The sequence below is a fragment of the Lycorma delicatula genome, chromosome 1 (assembly GCF_047948215.1).
Source record: "Lycorma delicatula isolate Av1 chromosome 1, ASM4794821v1, whole genome shotgun sequence".
NCBI classification, from domain to species: Eukaryota; Metazoa; Arthropoda; class Insecta; order Hemiptera; family Fulgoridae; genus Lycorma; species Lycorma delicatula.
The window spans coordinates 316572817-316598187 of NC_134455.1; the positions used below are offsets into that span (position 1 = coordinate 316572817).

At 30.0% G+C, this 25371-nt stretch overlaps 1 protein-coding gene across 1 annotated transcript in view; it reads left to right on the forward strand.

Annotated features, from left to right (window-relative positions):
- The first annotated feature begins 3143 nt into the window (after window positions 1-3143).
- Window positions 3144-25371, forward strand: part of LOC142318350 (terminal nucleotidyltransferase 4B-like) — a 66704-nt gene continuing 44476 nt past the window's right edge. The window contains exons 1-2 of the mRNA XM_075354939.1: window positions 3144-3625; window positions 18608-18778. Of these exons, the coding sequence (XP_075211054.1) occupies window positions 3285-3625; window positions 18608-18778 (512 nt within the window). The 5' untranslated portion in view covers window positions 3144-3284. The remainder of the gene's footprint in view (window positions 3626-18607; window positions 18779-25371) is intronic.

Consider the following 25371-nt stretch of genomic DNA (forward strand, 5'->3'; position numbering starts at 1 on the left):
GTCCTAACATTTATCTTATTTATCCAGAGATTGGTTGGACCAAGGAGGTGAGTCTATTTAGTCTGGCAGCATAGTAGTACTTCATAAATACAAAATACTTCATTTTATCACTATCACTTTCTTTCCTTCCCAGTCTTTCTTATCTTAAGTCATAATTAACTATACAAATGTTATGTTACAAATGTTTATACATTAGTATAAACTGTTAAATTTGTGTTACTTGAAAAGAAGTAACCAGAAAGAACTGCAATTGAAAAGCCTTGTGCATATGATGGTGTCTCAATTTAAATGGGACTAGGTAGAAAAATTTTTTTTGGTTGGTTTATTTATTATTTATTTATATCATATGCACAAGCTTTTCAATTCAATTCTTTCTCTATAGAAATCTCTGCTACCTTAGATTTTTGGGCTTCAGGCCCATAATACTGGGCCTCAGGTAGAAAATATTATAGTGAAATATAAAATTAATATTCTTATTAAAGCATTCATTGCTTTAATGAAACTTCAAATTGCTGCAATATGAAAACATTGAAATAAGTAACTACTCTGTGGGATTGATTGCTATGTAAAGATTGTTTGTTGTGGGATTACTACTTATACCATATACCAATAAATATAAGAAATTTATTTTTAATAAATTAAGCTTAAATTTTATTATTAAAAGCTTAAATATTAAAAAATCAATTATAAAAATAAATTTTATAAGATTCTAGAAATTTCCCTAAGATCGTAATATTTAACTTGTGTAGGAGAATAATTTGTACCATTTAATACAATCCTGCTCCACTAGGTGGTCTTGTAGTTGAAATGTGTGAAAATGCAGTTGGACTTGTGCTTATAAATTCCTTGCATTAAGATTTCAGGTAATGTAAGTTAATGATAATAGTATGAGATATACTGCTTTCCAGAAAATTTTGTTCAATATACATGTAAAATTATAACTAAGCAATAATTTTCTTTTTAGTCATTTTTACCTGGAATTTAAGAGACTGCAATTGATTTAGCTAGAATTTTGAATGGATCTGTTTTTGCAAGCCCCTCTAATCTTGCTACTATTTTCTTAATAGTACTGAAATCTTAGTAACTGTAGCAATACCACTGAAAATTAGTTAAATTGCTGACAAAATCAACAGAAGTTGAGGCTACTTTGCTACCTTGATTATAAATTCAGATAAAGAATAAGAAAATTGTGTAAGCTTGACTAGTTTATAGGCCATTCACTGTATTGAGAAATGCTTCATGTACTATGATTATATATTAATGAAGCATTTCTCATCATAGATTTGTGTTAATTCAAGTCAAAAAGTCAAGCTTAACAATTTATACTACAATTTTCTTTATTACATATCTGAATTTACAATCCAAAGAAAAAAAAAAATTGACATTTAAAAAACAAATATACACAAGCATTAAAAAAGCAGTTATAAGGTAGCAAGTAGCCTTTTATTACTCCATGGTAGTTTACCAACCTCAATACCCCAGCCACCTTGATAAATTTACTTTTATTAACAAAAACAGTGGTGATTTTTTTATAGCGTTTCCCTGGTAAGTTGAGGCTACTTGTGCTACCTTGATTATAAATTTTGATTATAAATTCACTGTATTGAGAAATGCTTCATGTACTATGATTATATATTAATAAAGCATTTCTCATCATAGATTTGTGTTAATTCAAGTAAAAAAGTCAAGCTTAACAATTTATACTACAATTTTCTTTATTACATATCTGAATTTACAATCCAAAGAAAAAAAATTTGAAATTTAAAAAAACAAATATACACGCATTAAAAAGGCAAATATAAGGTAGCAAGTAGCCTTTTATTACTCCATGGTAGTTTACCAATCTCAATACCCCAGCCACCTTGATAAATTTACTTTTAACAAAAACAGTGGTGATTTTTTTTATAGTAACTAAAATAAAGCAACAGCTAAACTGCAGATGATGCTCATTATCTATTAAGAAACTTAATAAAGGAATTTTCTTTAACTATTATTAAATTTCATCATTAAAATCTTATGTAATAAGTAATGTTTAGAAGAATCTCAAATATAAAACTCAATAGTCCAAACTCGTCATTGAGACAAATGTCTCATTAAAAAAATCTCAATTTAGAAAACTGACAGAATAAAAGAATTGTCAGAATCAATTCTTAAATAAAATACTGTGTAATCCCACACCAATCTAAAAGTAGGCATTATTTACATTAGTTTTTTCAGACAAGTTTCCATTTCATGGGTCAGATTATCCATACCATTTATCAAAGTCCTATAAAACAATCATAGAAATTTACAGCTGTTAAACCACAATACCTGCACTAATAATTTTGTTTAGGGATTGCATGCTTGTTTGTATTGACTCTTTGCATGTACAAGTTTTTATAATTTTTATAGTTGCCACTAATTTTCAATGGTTGTGTAATACCATATTGTTTGTGGTATATGTGTACGAGCTTGAGCCTATAAAGATACATATAATTTGAGTTATTTTTATGTAATGAATCAGTTGAATTGTAAAATCAGGAGTGAATGTTTCATAAGAATTGTGCAGCATGTGGATACAAATTATTAGGTGTGTGAAAAAAAATATACATTCTTATCTAAAAGGTATGTTGCTTTAAGAGCAAGGTTGAAAACTGTTTAAAAAAATGAACTGGCTATGGGCAAGGCCATCTTCATTCACTTATTGGAAAGTTTTTAAATTGCTGCTGACATCGGCCGGAAATGAAATACGTTGAACGATTTACGGAAAAATTATAAAATGCTATAAATTGGTGATATATTGGTAATAAATACATTATTCAATATTAAAATATATTACAAGACATGGACCTATAATAAGGTTACTTTTTCTGTTTTAACGGAAAAACATTATTCACATTGTTGTACCCGTAAATATAATTATTTTATTTTGAGAAACATTAACTAAATTACCATAATAGTTGTAGCGAATCATTTTTAAATTTTTATTTCCTTATTGGATATATAAATTTTCAGTAGCATTATTATACTTGTTGCGCGCTATTTATTGAAGACTTTTATGATTTTCGTCTTTTATGTTTGTATAGCTGCTGTTAAGATTATGATGGACGCATGCGCCGGCACTGTGGTGCTATCTACAGTAATAACAGTGAGTCGAATTAACTGAAAGTGATGTGGTTTCTGTTTTATGTGTCCGTCTGATTTTAAACTCGTTTAAGTGCATTAATTTTTTTCCGTTTATTGCAATGGTGTTGAATGTGAGTAGTGAAAAAGGGGGTTTCGTTTTGTGAGTTCGGTTTTTGTTCATGGATCCAAAGATTGGTTGGTTTCAACCAGAACAAGAGGGCCCTGCTAAGGATTTCTGGACACGCATTTGGGACGCCCATACAGGGATAGACAATTTAAAAATAGGTGTTAATGACAGTAATCATAATATTAAAAATCACGATCTTGTAAATTTAGATATTACAAACGGAGACGCTCACTCTAAACGAACTCAAACTAATTTTAATAATAATTCGAATCTTACGTCAAACCGGGCTAGTACGTACGCCATGAACAAAAACCATGCTTCTTTGATAGGGATAAATGGAGGTTGTCCCTGGCGCCCACCAAATCGTAGATATGATGCAAGAAGTGTGACTGGGTAAAGATATTGTAGTATTCTAGAACATAAGTTGTGATTGATGGTTTTTTAACATTTATTTATCGAATTTATATTTGTTATATATCGCATGTCCTTGAGTAGAAAAACACGTATATATTATGGCACTTCATGTTTGAAATGTCACATGTAATTTTGTTTTTATATCTTAGTTGTGAAGAATTTTCGTTCAATTTATATTCATAATAATTATTTCTAACTTTTATATTGTACTTCAACTGTTTAGTTTAAAAAGTACGCTTTCTAAAATAACGAAAATGAAATTTTTTCCCGTTTTAATTAATTTGTTGCTTTTTAAATTTTAATAGTTGCATTAGTAACATTTATTTGTATTTAAAAAACTAATTAATTTTTTTTTTTAAATTTCTAAGACACTACTTGCCCTAAAGGGCCAGCTTATGGCAGTTTGCCCACTATTAGTGTCTACCATTTTTTTTTTTAATTGGCATTTCAAGCATCAGATTTTTACAGATATATTTGTATGTTTGCGTTTTTATTTGATATTATTGTTTAAAGCATTTGTTCTAAATTAACATTAAGGACTTACAAAAATCATTCTGGTAATGTGGTTTTTTCCTTATTTTATGTTTATTTACTATCAGTCTTTTTATAAAGTTATTTTATCTTTGTATCAGAGTTATTTAAAATTTTTTTGTAAATGTGTTATCCTAGAACACATTTGTTAGATGAAATTATATATTTTTATTGAAAACTCAAAGACTTTTTTTAAATGTTTGTTGGTTTCAGTAGTTTGCACAGATTAATTTTTTTTCTAAATTTTGAATCCGATAGTTTTTATATCTGTTTCAGCTAAATTGTCCCATTTTAATGGGTTATTTATCTAAAAGTGGTATTAGGTTGTATATAATTTATTTCTTTATGAAAATCTTCATTTGGTAATAAATTTTCAATCCACCGGGTTCCCAAATCCATGTGGATTGGGTCCACGTGTCTTCCCAAATCAGCTGATTTGGAAGTCGAGAGTTCCAGTGTTCATGTCCTAGTAAAGGCAGAGTTACTTTCATACGGATTTGAATACTAGATCGTGGATATTTGTGTTCTTTGATGATTGGGTTTCAATTAACCACACATCTCAGGAATGGTTGAACTGAGTCTGTACAAGACTACACTTCATTTACACTAATACATCTAATACCTAAACGGTAATTCCCGGAGGCTAAACAGGAAAAAAAAGAATAAATTTTCAATTGCAGAGAACTTCGTTTATCTGCAGCCACTTAAAAATGTTAAGAGAATTTTCTCTTAAATATTAATTAGGATGACTGTTTTTGACATTGAGTTAATGAATTAATATGAAAATACTTTCTGTTCTTTTAATGTTTATAATTTTCAGTTATTGGTATTTTTTCTAGCTTAAGCTTTTTTTTTTAGATAACAAAAGGTAATTTATTCTGAAGAGGGGTAATGTTTCTGGTAAGAACGAATTGATAGTGAAGGTAAACAACATAATCTTACGTTATCCTTAATAAAAGTAGCTATTAGAAAGGAATCATAACATATTTATCAAAATTTCCCTGTGTTGTATTAGTATCGGTTTTTACCATTACTAAAGAGTAAAATTAAAGATTTAACTGACATAATATTTCTTTATTTCTATAGAAAAAATTAGAAGAAACAAAATAATTAAGAACATTTATAACGGATAACTCCATACGTATTATGTTTTATCTACTTAGTTACTTTTTTTTTCATTGAAGGGTATTTGAATCTACAATTCAGATGTCTACCCAATCCACCGTAAGTGACACCTTTAATCTATCTATTTCAACCACTCCTATTGTATCTAGCCTAGCAATAAGAAAAGATATATTTTGAGTCTTTTTTTTATGTAATTCGTCATGTAGCCTGTTAAGATTGATCAAAATGCACACCTGAAATCCACTGGTATAAGGCAGGAAGAAGATTGATTCAGTAAGGGAATCAGTAGGTTTCCATTTTTACTTCTATTATATAAATTGAACAAAAGTACAGCAAATTATTTTAAATAAACAAAATCATTTTATTAAATATTCATAAATTATAAACGAATTAAGGTTTGTTTAATGAAAGAGGAAATGAATGCACACTCCAAACACACAAAGCCCCATCATTTTTATCTGCTTTCTTGATTTTTTTTTATGTCTGCGATTAGATTGGTGTAAGCAGATCTCCATTCCTCTCTGTTTTTTACTTATCTCATACTTTAACATACCTCTTACATTCAGACATGCTCAGTTATTTGTACTCTTGTATATCAGTAGTATTCAGAAAGTTCTGGGCCCAAGACAGATTGGTGAAAGTATGACCAAGTGATTATGAAATTTCTCAAGTATGATCCTTTAGATGGCATGTTGCAAAGTTTCAGATCCATAAAACAAACAAATTTTGATATTTTCTGAAAAATTGGAAGTATGAGCTGTTATAAATAATTTTGTTTTAGAAGGTTTAACCCTAACACATATTCAAAAAGAGTTGGATTTCTCTTTAAAAGACTCTTCCCCTTTGTTTTTGACAATTAAAAGTGGGATGGTTAATTAATACATGATTGTACAATTTATTCAAGATAATTATGCCTAGGATGATCAAAAAACCTTTACAACCAATGAAATAATCACAAAATTCAGAACGTTGTATTAAATGATTGCAGACTGAAGGTACAGAAAGTTGGTGACATTGCAAACATCTTGATTAATTGTTCACTATATTTTACACAATTTTTTGAATATGAAAAAGTTGTCCACTCCTCAGAATCCATGTTTGTAAACAGTATACCAAAAATGTATGCAACTGAGCATTTCTCGAGGTGATGAAGTCTGCTTAAACTTATTTAAACATGATTCTGCAAGTTTCTTCAATGTTTTCTAATGGTAGAAGAAACAGATTCACCATTACACACCAGAGATTCAACACCATTCCAGTTAGTGAGCTGGTGAAGTGCATCAAAGAAAACAAGAAAGTTACCATTATGGCTTTTTGAACGTGAAAAAGGCAGGACCATCACCAGGGAGTATTTATGCTTCACTATTGAGCCAATTGAAGGGTGCTATTCACACTAAATGTCCACATCTGGCCAAAAAGAAAATGCTCTTTCACCGCGATAATCCATTTGTTTGTATGTCTTGAGTTGTTGGTGCAAAATTCCATGACCTACCCTTCGATGTGGTTCCATGTGTGTCATATTTGGCTTCTACTAATTACTTTCTTTTCTCAAGCCTGAAGAAATGGATAGCTGATAGATGCACTTCAAATGGTGCATCAAAACTGAGAAACAGCTTATTGTAATTAGTTGGACAGATCACATTATACTGAAGGTATTAAGAAGTTGGAAAGTTTTTGATCTAAATATATCAAATTGTAAGGTGACATGAAAAATAAAAAAATTCTGAAATCTTGTGTTTTCTTTGTCAGGCCAAGAACTCTTTAAGTCTTCCTGTAATGTTCCGTTAATTGCAGCCTTAACATCTGATCCACTCAACAAAATTGATATATGCTGTGTTTGTATATCAAGGTCTTTCTTTTTATTAGATTCACCCTTAAATATTTCTCCACCTCTTAAAATCAGTTAATTTTGTTCTCTTACCTGCTTAATTTTTAATCTATCGTAATAGCACATTTCATAAACCCTCTGTTATTTATATTATTTCCATTCTTGTCTTTCTGTTGTTTTCCAAGTTTTACTGTTATATAATGTAAATTCTCTGTGACAAGTGTTTAATCTAGTAAATACCCGATTGTAATTTTAAAATAAAATAACTTATTTCCCTGAATATTTTTAGATATTTATTATTAACGGAAAGTAAATCTGGAAATTTATCTTTTGAAGATTATATCCTGCAGATGCCTCCAGCATTCTATGTGTGCGCACAAATTCCTGCATCATAGAGATTTAGTCCAGCATATCTTTAATGGCAGCTGTTATCTTGTATTCTTTAAATCAGTAGATTGAGTGATTTTGTAGTAGAAAGTATTCTCTTGATTTTTTTTAAATTCTGGTTAGCTGCAGCTAAAGAAAGCAGTTTCATACTGTTGCCTAGAGAACAAGCAGGCATGGGAACATTTCTTCCCTTAACCTCATCCATTGTTACATAAGTTCCATCTTGCTGATACCAGACATTACGATTATTGTTCTGGTTCTTTTAAAGCATGTAACATTTTCATATAAATGTTGCTGCTTAGTGGTTTTTTTGTTTATTAATTTAGGATTCTCATAAATCTAATAGTAAGAATTTTGTATGACAGTTCAAGTTCTCTTGTGAATATAGCATCTATTAAATTTTTCTGTTTTATCATTAAAAGAATTTCTCAGAAATTCCTTCCGCAAAATGGCATTAAGCATTATTTAATTTGACCTCTGATATTACACTTTGGTCTTGTTTTCCCGTAATATTTTTCTGTACTCTGTATGCTTATTTTGTATAGTTAATTTATCCTTTTGTGTAATTCAATTACAATTTCCTCTTTCATCATTGTTTACAGTTTTATATTTGGATTAGGTTTTAATATTTCAATACCTAAACAGTAGTAATCAGTTTTAAGCCTTTGAATGAGTTAGTCATCCTAAATGACAGTTAACAGCAGTAATATTGTCAGATGTTGGTGGAAATACCTCTCAGTTGAATTCAAGTGTAGTAGTAGTTTATTTATGAATTTTAACCAATTATCTTAATTTGTTTAAGATTTGGCTGTTAATTTGTGATCTTGGAACCTTAACTGTATATATGCAGATCAAAGTTATTTAGGTTTAATTCAATTTTTTTTTGAATCCAGTACTACTGTTTTTTCAACCCTCATCTCATTAGTAACTTCAATTTATATACAGGACATATCATCTAATGTAACTGCAGCAACAATTTCAATATACTCTTATATGAGTTATATAATAATAATAATAATAACAGCTTCTTTAATATTTTTAGAGCACAGTTAATCCTATTATAAATTTCTTGAACTTGAAATGTATATACTGAGTTACATTGTACCATCTCTCAGTTAATATGATTAAATATGTATGGTTAAGTTTGAAGCCAATTTAATGGAAATTGATTGTCAGACTCATGTAGTACGTCTGCTTAAGTTTAAATTTTATAATAATGCCTTTAAACAGTTTTGAGATACTTGCATAGAGTTTTTTTTTTATTATATCCAAAAAACAAACTTATATTTAGAGCTCTGATTGCAACAACCTTCCTTAGCCAATTATAACTTTTGAATTCTATAACTGATTGTTTGAAACTTAACATAACTATTTATCATGTTTTAAATGGATCTTGTCAAATATTACTAATTTGGTGAGCTTTTAATTTTTACCATAAATCTGCAACTACAACTTATAAATAGAGATGGTAGTGTGTGTTGATTTCATTATAAATTAAATATTAAGTGGAAAATCCTATCTTCTCTTGGCATGTCCCCATACATAATAATTTTTCTAAAATCTAATAAAAATTTGTTCATTATAATTTAAATATAAATTTATAAAACTAAATTTGTAATGAAACCATCATCAATAAACACAGATGTCTCTTCAAGTAATGAGTTACAAAGGTATGATGTCTATAAAAATGATAAAAAATGGAAAAGTATAAACATTAGTAATTTGGCAGACCATTTAATAAAACATTGATGATAATGCTTCAGAATTATAAATCATGATTACAGATTTTGCAAATTATAATATGATTATGTATAAAACCTTTAGATAGTCTGAAAACAAGCTCTTTTAGAAACTTCTTGAAGAGAGTTTGAAAACTTTTGCCTGTAAAGGCAATCTACCAACGTAATGCTAAACAGGATAAGTGTTTATAAATACTTTATAAAAACCTGACATTTTATTTCTGAGATATTCAACCACCCGTGAATAGTTAGTTGATAGAGGTAATTTTGTATGAATATAATATTTTTCAAGTAGTGTTTAGTAAATGTGTTATTTGAACGAAAAATTTTGCTCCTACAAAAAAGCCATTGAAATTAAAAAATGTTCTAAACTCACTGTAATGATTAGTAAAGCAAAACAAATTTCTTGTCACGTTAAGATTAATCACTGGCACAAGAAATTATGGTAACCAAATCTATACTTTTCATTGATTTTTAATCTGATTTTGTTATTATAATTGAGATCTATTAATTTTTTGGCTGTCACTTCGATTTTTTTTTTTACTTTAAGGCAAAAATAATACAAAAGAATAATTTATATATTCTTACATTTCTGCATTTGTAATCACTATTATATGTAATACAATAATATTAATGCAATCTTGTATTACCTTTTAATGCAATAATAATAACTTAAATTTAGATTGCATTATAAAAGGATTGATCTCAGCTGAAAAAGTTCTGTTTACATATTTTCTTTACACCAAACCTGCAACTTCAATTCTGTGTATTGAAAAAGATGCAGTTTTACAGAGTCAGATGCTACAGAGGAAGGGAAACTATAAGGATGAAATTTGCTTTTTGTCTAGACCCTCTGTATTTTAGGGAAACATGTCTGAGTCTCGTGGATGTTTGTATAATCTACATACATGATTTATTTATACAAATGTAAAAATGCTAATCCTGAATAGTTTTTCATGTCTTAAATGAGGTCTGAACAACCATTTCTAGTCTGGAATATACATTTTTTACTGGATTACTTAATCTTATAATTATTTAATTCTCATAATCCTTAACTCCTAAATATCCATGCCAGCATAATAGAATATAATAACTTTGAAATGAAGGCTGATTGATTTACGTCTGTGTAGGCACATTGCAGTTTGTTTAAATAATGTTATCACATTAAAATTCTTAAAGGATTAAGATATTTCTTTTGGATTTTTGGATATTATGAACATACACGAAACTATTTTTCACTATTACCCTTTTCCTACGTAAAAAAAATTTTTTTTTTAGGTGAGGTTTGCATAAGTAACATAATTTGTGTAGGCCTTGGCTCACTAAAGCAAATAAGACTTATCTCTAGGAGTAATTTCAAATTAATTAAAAATTGATTGTTCACATCTTTCATACAGGCAGTTGCATATTCATTGAAGTATGGGGGTTAACGAGAATTATTTTTTGTTGGCAGTGCTGCCCTCTTCCACTAGGTATATTTACTAGATACTTTCCCTGTTCAGTTGCCTTGTAGCATTCATGAGAAGCCATTGCAGCAAACAGAGTGATTGTTTTCTTAAACTCCCAAAGCTTTTGACATTTTTGCGATGGAGAACATTAAGGACCAACGCACCAACATCAAATTCTGTTTCCTGTTAAAGAAAGCATTGGCAGAAATGGTTCCAGTGCTTAAGGAAGTTTATGGGAGGGTAGTTCTGGGCCAGGTGAGAATTTACAAGTGGCTTGCCTGGTTCAGAAGTGGCCAAATGTCACTTGAAGGTGAACCCGTTTGGGTTGTCTCTCAACGTCCAGAACAGACAAAAATGTTCAAAAAGTGCGCATTGCCATCATATTTGATCATCACTGAATTAGAGAAAATAACTGGAATTGTCTGGAGTTAATGCCAATTTTTCTGCAGTTGTTTCTGGTATTAAGCCCATTGATATCCTTGGAACTGAGCACCAATCGGGTTATGATGCTAAGAAGGTATCTTGCCTATGAGCACAAGAAAAAAATAGACGACCAAGGTTTTTATTTACAACAGGTCAGGTGGACTGAATCATTCAATGGCCATTAAATGTGTGGTATTTTTTGTGATGTGAGAAGTATGCAGGTAGTTAGGTAGATTTCCCCCAATCGACATATTACACAGTTTCTTTCTGGACATGGTGCTTTTCTAGATAAGGTGGCCCCAGGTACAAAGCTGAACATACCAAAGTAGTTTGTGAGGGTCAGTTCTGGTTTTGATCTGCAAGTTAATGGGAAAACTGAAAGGGAATGGAACATAGTTGCTGGATTCCTTAGATGCTTAACCCTGGGGAAGATGGCTTAGGGGGTCTGATGCTTTTATTGATAGAATAGCAACATGGGTGGCTAGGGGCCTGCCTGAGTGCTTACTTTGCCAAGATAGGTGTTTGGCATTGAGCCCCAATTAGCTAAAATATTCACTGATAGGATGAGGTGGATGTATAGAGAACTATGCTGGAGCTGCAATGTCGGAGGGCGTAGGCAATAACCTAGCTCCTGAAAGCAGATCAGATCAGAGAGATTCAGAGTATGTTTTCATTAGAGGTTTGTGAATCTGTTTCTTGATTTTTAAATTAATCAAGAGGACTTTGAGTAAATTGAATTGTAGAACAAAATTGTCATTGTTGCAGTTAACACTTGTTTTGTTGGTATGAGGATAATATTTTTGGTATTTAAATACACAATTAAGTAATGATCTGAATGAGTGAATAGTCTAATTGAAGTTTGGTAAAGGAAGAGTTTTTGTGTAAAACCTATGTAAGAAGGCAGATCGGTTAATGTGATAGTTGAGGGTTGTAAGTTATTGTAGGTGGTCGTGGTTGGAAGAGGACATATGAAGGTGGTAGTAGGTTATGTAAATACATAAATATACTGATGTAATGTCTGCCAAGGCATTTGCATCAATGGCATCATCAAAGAGACCAAAATGATGACTGTTGTGTTATCAAGTTTGGAGGGTCTAAAAGACGACCTCCAGTAAAGCCCGTCAGGGCTAAGAACAGAGGGGATGGTGTAGCAACCAGGATTGTCACAAGAATAGTATCTTCCCTTATGGGGGCCAGGATGAAGATTTGAACATAGGTGCATTGTGGTAAAGGTTTTTCCATTACTGCTTTCTGATGACCAGAGGGAGAAAGGTCTGAGAGTGTGCTAAGAATTGGAAGAACAGGCACAAACTTTTGTCAAAAGTCATAACAGGGGGTGATGAATCTTGATGCTACAGCTATAACCCTGAAACAAAACAGCAGTACAGCCAGTGGAATATAGCTTCATTGCCCAGACCAAAAAAAGCTCATCAAATGTGAATTCCAATTTGTTTTTTCAACATCAAAGGAGTCATTCATATTGAATTTCCTCACTACACTAAGTCAACATTACTATCTGTATTTAATAATTTTTTTTTTTTTTGTTGTACATCTTCATACATAATAATAAGACAAAATAAAGTCACAAAAAAACAAAGATTTAAATCTTGTAATAGTGCTTATTCTATGTTTATTATGAATATTAATAGTTATATTTTTATCCATTATACTCTTTTCTGTACTAATTTTGTTAATATTTTGCATTTCCAGCTCTCACTTATACGTTAATAGTTTCAAATTAATTGGAAAATAGTCCCTGTCTTGAACTTACCATTATTGAATCTTAATTATCTTAGAATTGACTGAGATTGCCGTGGATAAAAAACACAAGAGATTGAGTTTAAATTTATGACATAATAAATGTGTCCATCTCTATCTCTAACAGAGTTGCTTATTTTAAAGAGATTCATATATTGTGATATTTTCTGTACACATTATAAAAATGAATTCCTTAAACAAAAAGAGCAACACCTTAATGACATTAAGTAACTTTTGTTCATTGTTTTCAGTTTTAGAATAAGTCTATCATTGTGAGAAATTAATTTTTTTTGCGTGTTTATTCAGAACAAAAAATTATCATTGATTTAGTCTATAACAGAATGAAGTAGGTTCTTTTCCATCACTAATAATATCTTCTAGGCAGCTTTTTTTCTCCAATTTTCATCATGTGGGCAAATTCATCGTGTAATATATATTGTCAAAAGATTAAGAACCCATATAACCATTAATTCATGGAATTATGTATACATATAATATATAAGGGTGGCACTTATTTTTCAACTTTCTAAAAGTTTAGCTTCCACCCTCCTATCTTGTTCCAACCAAAAAAATTATCTATGAAAAATATTAGCACAATCAGACAACTGCAAGGTGACCCTCATCAACCATGAAGTTTTGAAATATTTACCCAGAAAGTCATAGTTCAGATAAACATGGTATTTTTTTTTTATTTGTAAGCGCTATTAATGGAAATTAATTGATGTGATACAAAAAACCTGATAATCGGACATCTCTTCATTGCCTTAGGAAATAATTTAGAGAAGCTAGACACAGAAATTCAGTACAAATTTAGCCTAACAACTGCCAAGAATTAGTGTTGCATTGGGATGGAAAGCCACTTACAGATATTGAAAAGGTTGATAGACTAACAGTAATAGTAACTTTTTTAAGGCAAGGAGCAATTGTTGGGAGTCCCTGAAATCCAAACTCCTCTGGAAAAGAGCAAGCCATCGCTGTTTACCAAGCAGTGGAGATGCGAGGTATAACCGACAAAATTCAGGCACTTTGCTGTGATACAACAGCAAGCAATAGAGGTCAAATAAATGTCAAAATGTTATAAATGTCAGCTATGAAGTGCCTGATGCCACTCCACCATTCTTGAACTTTTTGAACCCACCTTTCTACGCAGAAACAACAGTGAGATAATTACAGAGAATTGAGGAGTTAACGATAATCTTTCTTGGTGGCATTCCGAAGAACAGGATATCGATCCTCCTAGATCCGTTTAGGTGGATGTCAAGAGCAATTAATGCATTCTAAGTTATACCTGTTTCAAAATCAACTCCTGTAATCTCATAGGTATAAGAGAATATGTATTTTTCAAGTCTGGTTTCTTTCATCAGAAGCAATCAAAGCACTTTATCTTGATTTCCTATTCATGTCTCAATTGATAAATTATTAGGATATTGATCCAGAAATCGGTAAGGCTGCTGCTAAAATGTTTTTCAACCAACTCTGGTATTTGGTTCCCAAAACGATGGCTCTATACAACAACGGTTAAGGCAAATATGGCTAAAATTTTGCTAGAAGCAGATACAGCGGAAGAAGAAAAAAATCACCTGAAGAGGTACATTCTACACAAAAATGATTTTTCTTTCTTTACAAACATCAAGTTTTCTTCTTTTGTAACTCCTGGTACAAAACTTCACAAAATTTTCTATCTGCACCAGTTTCGTCAACAAAGATCCTTCAACATGGAAGGTGATCCTGATTATGAAAGTGGAATTGAAAAACTTGAGTTAATAGTTGTAAATGATGTTCCAGAAAGGCTGTCAAACTCATTCACGATTTCAATAATTCTCAAAAGATGAAACTGAGAAACAATTTGTTCTACGGATCATCACCGCAAACCCTTAAAAATACTCACCTCCTACTAAATTCTCTCTTAGGAAAGAATAATGTTCATTAGAGTACACATTATGTTATGATTTTATTGAAATTGTTAATAAAAATGAGTTTCTCTTATAGAAATTGTGTGCGTTATTAAAAAAATCTAGTATTTTAAAAAATTTTTATGTTTCAGGAATTTTTGTATTTTTGAAAATTTTAATCAGAACTTTTTTAAACAATTGTTGGGATTGCCTAGATGTGTCCACATAAATTTTTCTAAGACGAAGAAAGAAATTGGCCGAGATAGGGTTTTGAATGGAATTAATAGTTGTGTAAGTATGTTCCAATTTGAAGGTGTTTGGGGATCACCAAGCATTCTTCCAATTGAGCTAAAGTTTTGCACAACCCTGTTTTTTGTTGATTGGGATGGGGTGGGAGCATCACAATTTTAATTTTTGTAAAATTATGTAACGCTAAAGGCCACCCTAATATATATATTTATTATCCATTAACCATCAAATTGTAATATATAATAGTTTAGTTATGCAATTGCTCTAAACCCATAGAAGTCCAAGACTTTCAATACCATATCTAATGAGAACCTTCCAAAACAAAAAAGGATGTTTGAAAATATTGACACTATTGTTTAAATTTGTGTAATTTTTTCCTTTCTTCCCTTAAATAGACGTTAAATTACGATTTGCGTTATACTTAATAATGCATTATTGTACTCCCATCCCATAATATTATTAATTTTTTTATACGGGTTGATTATAATCCAAAAGTAATCGATTACAACAAATTACAGACTTTCTAAAAAATGTTTGCATTTTCATATCTTATGAAAAGTTTTTTTTTTTTTTTTACTTGATTCTACATAGTAGAACGGTGCATTTAATTGTGTAAATGTACGTCAAAAGTTAAAGTTATTCCTACCTGTTTTTAACATGCTTGACATGACATTCATGTTGTTTATATATATATAATTTTAAATGTATATGAAACAGCTGCTGATAATCTGCTTATTTATAAAAAAAGTGAACTCATAAAAATGTTATAACCAGTTTAAATTTTATAATTATATTTGAAGTAAAAGTTGATTATAAGTAGCATTTCTTTATTTAAAAATAAAACAGTATTTGTGAACTTATGAGTAGTTTATTAAGTGTCAAATTTGACTCAGTGAAACAGGTGGTTATTGATTTTTTTTGAAGGGTTGTACATATTCTAAGAAATATATATGAATTCTTTAGTTTTTGTTTTGTTTATCTTATGTAAAATAAATTGTAACAAATTTTAGTTGTTTCTTTTATTTTAATTAATTGAGTTGAGGTTTGCTTACTTTAGTGTTGTCATGAACTTATGATTATTTATGTAAAAGTATTTCATTTTAAAAAACTAGATTACCTTGAATGCAGCCGTAACAGTTTAATTAAATGATATTTAATTGTTACAAAGGCAGATAGTATGAATAGTAGCACTTCATTCATGGGCTATTTTTGTCTTGGTAAAACAAAAATGCCTGTATGGCCTGATTAATTTGACACTTCTAAAATTAACTTATAATTTAAGCCTATTTGTTTTCTAAAGTTGTATCATAAATATGTTTTAGTTAAGGTTTTATTATTTCAAAATATCTCCGCTAGGTTTTGGAATCTTGTAAAGGAGATAGCATCTCTTAGCATATCTTAGGTCATTGTATCCTGGTTATTTTGTGTGTGTTGGTGTATATGTATGTATATATTTTTTTTAATAATTTCTTTCAGATATCAAAATGAATATTGAAACAAGTCTTAAAAATATGGTTTATAATAGCTAATAACAGTGTATACTTCTCAGCTTTTGCTTTTGCTGGTTGTCTGTCATCAAGTAAACCACTTTTGATTTAGTGTAGTAGCCATGTGAAATACTGTACATGTTTATCATGGTCTGTAGGCTTTAACTCTTCTAAAGCCATGATCTTGTATGCCATCAAGTACAGGTCCTTTAGGATTCCCTAGTGTGTTGTTTGCTGGCAAATATCTTCTGTGCCTTGGTTATTTTCGCAGGTGGGTATTTATGTTTCTTTTCAAGCACAGATCCAGTTCACTCAAACTTCTTTATGACTTTGTAGGTGGATCACTGTTGAACTCTGTATGGAATTTTTCATGTACTCCTTTGATCAATCTGCCCTGTGCATAATATTCCTTGACTATGATTATTCTGACATCCTTCATCAGCTTCATGTGCGTGCACTAGTTGTGGTTGGCTTTAACTCAACTGAGTTTCTTTCACAGCTACAGGTTGTGTTCCTCCTCCTATACTTTTACCCTCTAGGTTCAAGGTCAGTGTGCATCAAAGTTTGTGTGGTATTCGAAATGTTATTGCTTGTTGTGTTGAATACACTAATCTGTGGTTTCTCCTCTCCCATGTCCGGTTTGATTTATCTTGTGCTGCTGTTTTACATTAATAAATATTTGTATTTTAACATTTTGTACCTTGTACACAGTACTAATTATGTAGACATTTTTCTACCGGAAATAACCTGAAAAATCAGAATGCTATCAGCATTCAAAGGCACTATAACACTACTGCTCTTGCTGTGAGCTGCCATCATAGTGTATTTGATTGTATTTATTTTTTTATCAGTTTACTACTTAATAATTGAAAATATCAGAATGTGGTGTGTATGTGTGTGAAAATTCAAATAATTCATCATATATTGACCACTATGCCAATAAAACTCAAAAAACAAGTTGTTTTCTGGATATATATATATATATATTATTATTTTTTTATATAAAATTTATTGGTTAATAAGTTAAATATATTAAAAGAAATAAATGTCCCTTTACAAAGAAAAAACTGAGAAAAATAGAACTTCATAAAAATTGGAAATTAATTCCTGTATTATAAAGAAACAGTCTCTGTATTCCAGAGCCTTTAAAACAACTTATCTATTCTGAAATGGAAATCATGGGATACGCAGCTAATGTATTACCAGAACATCACTGTCACAGAAGAATACATATATAGTGCGTGATGTGTTATGACAGTGGAAGATAAGAGTTAAAACACACAAATTTTGACATAAGCAGACTCAAATAACTCTTATAAAGATTATCTTTCCTACGAAAAGCAAAATGAATATAATGTTACTAAAAGTAGAAATATAAAAATATTTTTCGATGTGTAACATATTGGTAACATAGACATCAAAATCAGTTTGCTGTGTTTTAATACTTTGAATAAAGGTGAAAAAAATATGAAATATTAGAAAGTTTTTCGCCAGGAGAGGGTAGAAGTGATACGTTAACCTGTTTTGAATGGTTTGAAGATAATATCAGTTTTTAAGTATCTTATTGTAATATTGGTTTGTAGTATTGTAAATTATTTATAATAATACAGCTCTGAAGAGTTTTCAACAGTTACAGCAGCATTTTCACTTAACAGATTTTGTAGCATATTTTTGGAATAAAATGTATTTCGAGTCTTGTAGTTATTTATAGTAGTTTATTTTACAAATCATAAACATGGTGATTACCCTAAAGGCTAGTTTAACTGTCCACAATACTGTTTTATTAGTTCCACCTATAAAGCCTTCGCAGTACTGACCAGGAACTAGTTTATCAGTTACCTGTACTTATGGTTTTAGGATTAGGTTTTCGGAAAAAATCAGCTCTTTTTTTTGCATGAAAAATTATAGTGAATAATGAAAATTATTTCTATTGAATTTTTATTAATGATTTTGTTTGGTTTTTTTTCATCTTGTATGTAGATGCAATTTCAAAAACATTTTAGAATTTCTATGTCGACTTGGCTCAAAAACTGAATTTAAGTTCATTTTTCTGATTTCATCATTTATTATGCTATTTATAATTTTTATTTACAGATTACATCAGGAGATAGTGGACTTCTATGAATATATGTCACCTACCCCTGAAGAACACAATGTACGCCTACAAGTGGTCCATAATATAGAAAACATTATTCATTCTCTTTGGCCTTCAGCAAAAGTCGAAGTTTTTGGCAGCTTTCGTACCGGTCTTTATCTTCCTACAAGGTATATTAATTTATTGGTTAAAAAAAATGTATGAATTATAATAATAGAACTCATTCATTAAGTTCACTGATTAAACCATTCACTTTTTCTGATTGTGTTCTTTAAGAGGACCATTCATTCGTAAATTAAGAGTGCATGTTTAGTGCTCCCACAACCGACTCTTATGATGCTGTCTTATCATTTAAAATGCGTGATACATTCAAAAAATTCACCAATGTGGAATTAGTTATGGGATCTGGTTTTTAAATGCAGTTCTTGCCCAAAAGAAATTTATTGGTAATAAAATATATTTGATCAAGTTGTAGTGAAAAAATAGTATTTCATGTTTGATGAAAGAAGATTGCATGTTTATGATTAAGTTGTCATAATTAAGATTGTTTTCAGTGACTCTCTTTTGTGATTGAATAACAGAATATCAGTGATGAAAACCATAAGGACAGACTATTTACACTGATGGATTAGATTTTCTCAGTTTTTCTATTTCTTTCTCCCCCTCTCCTTGAAATCAAAATTTTTTGTGAATATTTTAGTTACAGATAATTTTTGCCAGATTAATTCTTCAATAACTGTATCAAGATAAATATTACCAGTGAGTGGTATTTTGAAGAGAGCTAAGTCAAGAAAAATTTGGGTCCTCAAAAATGATGGCAAGCATTTTCAGGGACTGAAAATGAAACATCAGTAAATTCACATCCTTATTACAAGAAATTTGGTTGACTTTTATGTGCCATACAAAAAAAAAAGGATTGTAAAATGAGATATTTTTTGTTTCTTGGTAACATTCACATCAATTTAGCTGCAACAACCTAACAATAAATTTAGCTGGGAAGATTTTAGGCATCCACCATACTGACCTTATCTGGCCTCCATTGATCTTCATTTGTTTCATAAATTAAAAGAATTTTTAAGTAGCAGTCATTTTGGAGGTGATGAGTTTTAAATTGCTATTGCTAGTGGCTAACAAGCTAGGTATATTTCTTTGCTTAATCATGGAATTGAAAAAAAATATTAATATAATTTGAAATGTTCTTAAATTTAATTGATGATTGTGCAAAATAATTCTATTTATAAGTGCCAAATTATTGTTTCAAATTTATTAAGAGCTATTTGTTTAGTTTTTGGATGATCCTTTTGTTTAAGACAGTATTGTGCAATTGTGAATGGTGCTTTAGGAGATGACAATTAATTGTATTATGTGGCTTTGTATTTTTTCTTTTACAAAAAACATAAAATAAAATTCAAGTGTTTTGTTTTTTTTAAAGTTGGTGTGTTATTATTATAATTGTTTCTGAAATATTTTAGGTTATGTTAGATTTCAGTGAAATAGTTGACCATCCAGTCATAACCTTTTATGATATTTAATGTATTGACAGTGAAATAATAATTGCATTGCTTCTTGTATTTTTACAGTTTTTAAATTAAAATTTTTTAAATCAACCTCATAATTGTTTTTGTTGTTATGAAAATTAAGTAATTCTAGAGTTACTAATTATATGTATAAAACATAAGAAAGAATTATTTTATATGGTTAATATTCTATTTATTTTAACAATTAGGGCTGGTCACTCAATTATAATAACTATAATGAAACTTTAATTTTGTAATATATGAAAAATGCCACGCTTGACCAATATTTGAAATCAAAACTTTCTAGATGAAAAGAACACTACCACTTTGCCACATAAGTTGGCTACCTACGAATATATATATCTTTCACAGTAAACGTATATTAGATACTGCAGGACACCACTTTGATGTAAACAATTCCTTCTTTGACAGGTGTTCACAAAAGTCTATCCTATGCAGATGGGATTGTATTATAATTAAAATCACATTAAGTTTTTTAAAGTTCTGCTAGAAAAATGTTGGTTTTAGAAGTGTATACATAACAGAATGTTCTAGGATGTATTCGCTGAACTTCAGGAACTGATTCAGGGCACCAAAATGAGCAAAAACGTTCATTCAGCATAATTCCTATGTTTCTTTGTTTTCTTTCTGGATTCCATTTTGTGATTTTCAACAAAAAAAATTATTTCTTAGGAACAGTAAACTTTTTCTTCTGTCTAGCCTTCGGCAATTATCGTTGAGAAAGTTACTTCAGTGTATGTATGAGTGTAAATGAAGTGTATTATTCCAATCCATATAAAAGTAACTGCCTTTACTTGGACTTGAACACTGGAACTCTTGACTTCTAAATCAGCTGATTTTTGAAGACATGTTCACCATTAGACTAACCCAGTGGGTTTGGAACTGTGAACCTACTTTAGTTAAATCTGATAAATCTAAAACTAGTATCTTGTTCTACAAAATAAAAAATGTTGGAAACATCACCTTCAAAAATCTCAAAATGGTAGCCATCTTAATTTTATAACCTTTAATATCTTTTTAATTATTTGTTTCATCTTAAGTTTTATTTTTACAAAATTTATTAAGCATTTTATTTTGAATAAAATGACACCTCATTTGTAAAAATTTATTGACAAACAATCAGGTTATTGCAGACAGTGAACCCGGCAGTATGCTTGTGCACCATAATGCAAGCCGATAATTTTTTACCTGTTTTTATTTCCTCCATTAAATGTAATAAAAATTACTAATAATAAATAATAATAGTAAATTAGTAAAAATTATCACCTTGCATTAACGGTGTGCAAGTGTACTGCCTGGTTAATTGTCTGCAATAACTCTTGTGTGTCAATAGATTTTTACAAATACGATGTCATTTTGTTCAAAATAAAATAAAATGCTTAAGATGGCCACTATTTTGAAATTTTTGAAGTTGATGTTTTCAACATTTTTTATTTTGTGGAACAAGACACTAGTCTTAGATTTGCCAAATTTAATTAAAGTATGTTTACCTATTCCTGAGAAATAGTTTTGTTGAAAATCACAAAATGGTGTCCAGAAGGAAAACAAAGCAAAATAGGAGTTATGTTGTTATGAAATTTTTTTGCTCATTTTGGTGTCCTGAATCAGTTCCTGAAGTTCAGTGGATACGTCCCAGAACACTCTTTATACAGTCAAACCTTATAACAAAATCGAGAATCCCAGGGAGAAAGTTTGATAAATAGAGGTTAAATCTTTTTTTTATTAACATCTTTGTCAACTGTGTGTAAAACACTAATTTGTTCTGAAACACTAAGGCACTTCTGTTTTTACATTGTTCGTGACACACTAAAGAAACAATATTATCTGTATAATGTGAGTAACGTAATCCAAAGGCAGAGACAAACTGAATTAATCTCAGAAAAATTATTGCTGAACAGTATGTATGCACTGAACAGTAGAGGGAGTATGTGTTAAATATTTTCTAAGAATTTATTTGTTTTGTCTACGTACTATAGATAAATATATATCGTTAAGATAAATGAATAAAAGCTTGCATAGTAATTGTAGTCCTCTACGTTAGTTAATAGATTTGGGGAAGTTTCGCTACATTAATATATAAGCTGACAGTAACTGTAGAATATGTGTTTAAATCTTTGTTAGAATTTTATTGTTAATGGGTTGTAAGAGAATCTTGGGTATTTTTGCTTTATCTGTTCAATAAAAATAATTGTCATTATAGACTGTTGTGAAGAATATTTTCTGTAAATTTAGGTCAAATATTAGCTAAAATTTAGGTCAAATCAAAAGAATAACTATCTTAAACTCACAGATTTCTAAAATACTAAATTTAATGTCATTATTTTTTTTAAAAACATATTGTAAAAATTACTGAATGTTACCACATATTGTATTATGCTAGTATGCAGTATGTCAATTGTACTTTAAGTAGAGGTAATTTATACGCAGTTTTATTAAAATGTCAAGGTACAGTAAAAAAATTTGTAAAATATAGGTTTTCAAATACAGAGGTGTGTGTGTGTACTTTTTCAATAATAACTACCTAAACACAGTAACAGAAAATTTAAATAACTAATGCCAATAGTCAACTTACATGGAATCCTGCATCAACAAAGAAAATTAAAATAAATACTTAAAAATTTAGAAAACATTAACACACTCATAACGACAAAATTTATAATAACACAACTCCATTGCCATTACTGGAATGATGTAAATTTAAAGCATCACACATCTTATGTCCATAATAATTGTTACAAACTGCTACAGCCCACTTTGTCTTTAATTAAAACATCATCTTCAAATACGACCTGGTAGTTCATCATTTCATACTATTTTTTAATTTATAAATATTTTTTCAAGTTGCTCATTTTTTATTGTAACAAATTTCCAAAATTTCTGAATTGTTTTTATAATCGGTAATATAGTGCGCTCAGAAATTTGCTATGTACTGAAATTATGGAAGTGTAGTGACAAAACTTTCTTAATTATTACTTGGTATTTTATTTCATTATTTTATAGAAATTGATATTACAACAACTGGAATAGTTTATAAAACGTGTTGAAAATGATCTCCTCCAACATCAGTACAACACTGCACACTTTTTTATTTGCTTTACAAACACTTTAACCAGCTGATGTATTGGAATGACTAGTGTGTTTGCCATTGCAGTTTTTAGTTCGTCAATCATATGTGGTCATACACTGCTTGTTTCTCTGTCCCCCATAGAAAGTATTCTGGGGGTCAGATCGGGTGATTGTGCAGGCCTCAAACCCCTTGAAATGATTCGTTCACCAAAGACATTTTGCAAAAGTCATTGACCTATTAGCTGGATACTATCTTGATGGAACCAACTGTGATTGATTTAAACTTCTGTTAACTTACTAATGAAGTTTATTAAAACAGTACAATAACGATCACTATTAACAGTATTTTCAAAAATGTTGAACTCGCAATGCACATACTACTTAAACTAACCCAGACTCTAATTTTCACTTCATGTAATTCATGGAAATTAGTTGTTGACCACTGCTTTATATTTTGTGAATTAATATATCCACCCAAATGAAACCACAGTTCATCTGCAAAAAACATAATGTCTAGGTTATTATGGAATTTTGGTCAATAAAAATGTTTAAACCATTGACAATGCTTTAGTCTTTTGGCATGATCTGTAGGTTTCAGTTCTTAAACACACATTACCTTGTCGGAGAAAAGTTCAGTTCTTTTCTTACAGTTTTATGTGTGGTAGCAAGTCTGATATCTTGCTGCCGTGTTAACTTACTCTACTTTAAATGGACTTTTGGCCATAGAATCCAAAATATCAAGCAGCTTCTGTTCGTTTAGTTTAGGTGGTTTTCTATTTCACTCAGCGTCTTCAACAGAGCCTGTTGCTTGAGATTTTTCTATAAGAGTTCAAACTGCATTGTGGTGAGGAACAGGTGTGTTTGGAAACTTTTTAGAAATTGTGTCTCACTAAATCAGTATACTTGTCACCTTCATGAAAGACTGTTCTACAAGAAAAACGCATTCCTCTACTGAAAGAACGATTATGTTTCTCATAACTATTGATTTTGATAAATGAAACAAGACAAGCACGTTCAATCACTACTCAACAACTGATGTCTTGGTTTATTTCTGAGCATTGCCCAAAAAACTCACTTGGCAACCAACCTAACAACGAAAGAACAGAATGCACCACATAATTCTAAAGTATACTGCACAGCAACTTTATTTAATTTTTTATATTCTCCTTAGTCCTCTCTAATATCTTTATTATTGTTATTCCTTAAATATTTTTTAATATGGTTATTTGGTATATTTGTTTTTTATATATAGTTTTTATCATATACATTAGTAATTTTTTCTATTATTTTATTTGTATAATTGTATTCCAGAAAAAACTATTGTTAATCTCCGTTATTTTCTTGTTGTAATTTTGTAAAACTATCATGGTACTTTATACTCTCTTTATAAATATTTTCTATAATTTTTTCATCAGAACTATTAAATACTGCTATTTGTTTTATTTCATCTATTTCTTTTTTGAATTTCTTATTTTCATTTTTTTTTTTTTATGTAATGTGTATCTAAAATAATAGAAAAGTACATTTTTTAAATAATGAAATTTAAATAAACATAAACAAGATAGATTTATACAGAGTGATTTTTTAGATCTGTTATCCAATTTTAAATGTAATTTAAGAAAGGGAAATTTAGGTGGAATAAAAAAATGTATTTGTTACTTACAAAAGAGATTTAATAAAAAGCTATTATTTACATAATTGTTAATTACAATTATATAATTACATAATTGTTAATTGTTAAATAATATGTTCAAAATGCACACCCCTTGCGGTTATCAATGCACGGACTCTTTTCAGCATATATTAGCAGAAACCTTTTTAAGAGTCGCATTGGAAATATTTGTGATTAAGTCTGTAATATTGACTTTAAGTTCATCAATATTGTGAGGATTGTTTTTTAAGGCCTCGGACTTGATATAGCCCCACAAAAAGTAGTCGGTAGATGTGAGGTCTGGGGACTTTGGAGGCCATAAGCCCTTGCTTATTATTCGATCATCAAAGAACTCTTGCAGAAAATCCATGGTTTCTCGAGACGTGTGGCATGTAGCACCGTCTTGCTGAAACCAGCAATACCGTTCTTGAGGTTCCAGGAGGGACACAAATTGGTGCACAATATTCCTGTATACTTCACCATTTAGTGTCTGTTCGAAGAATATGGG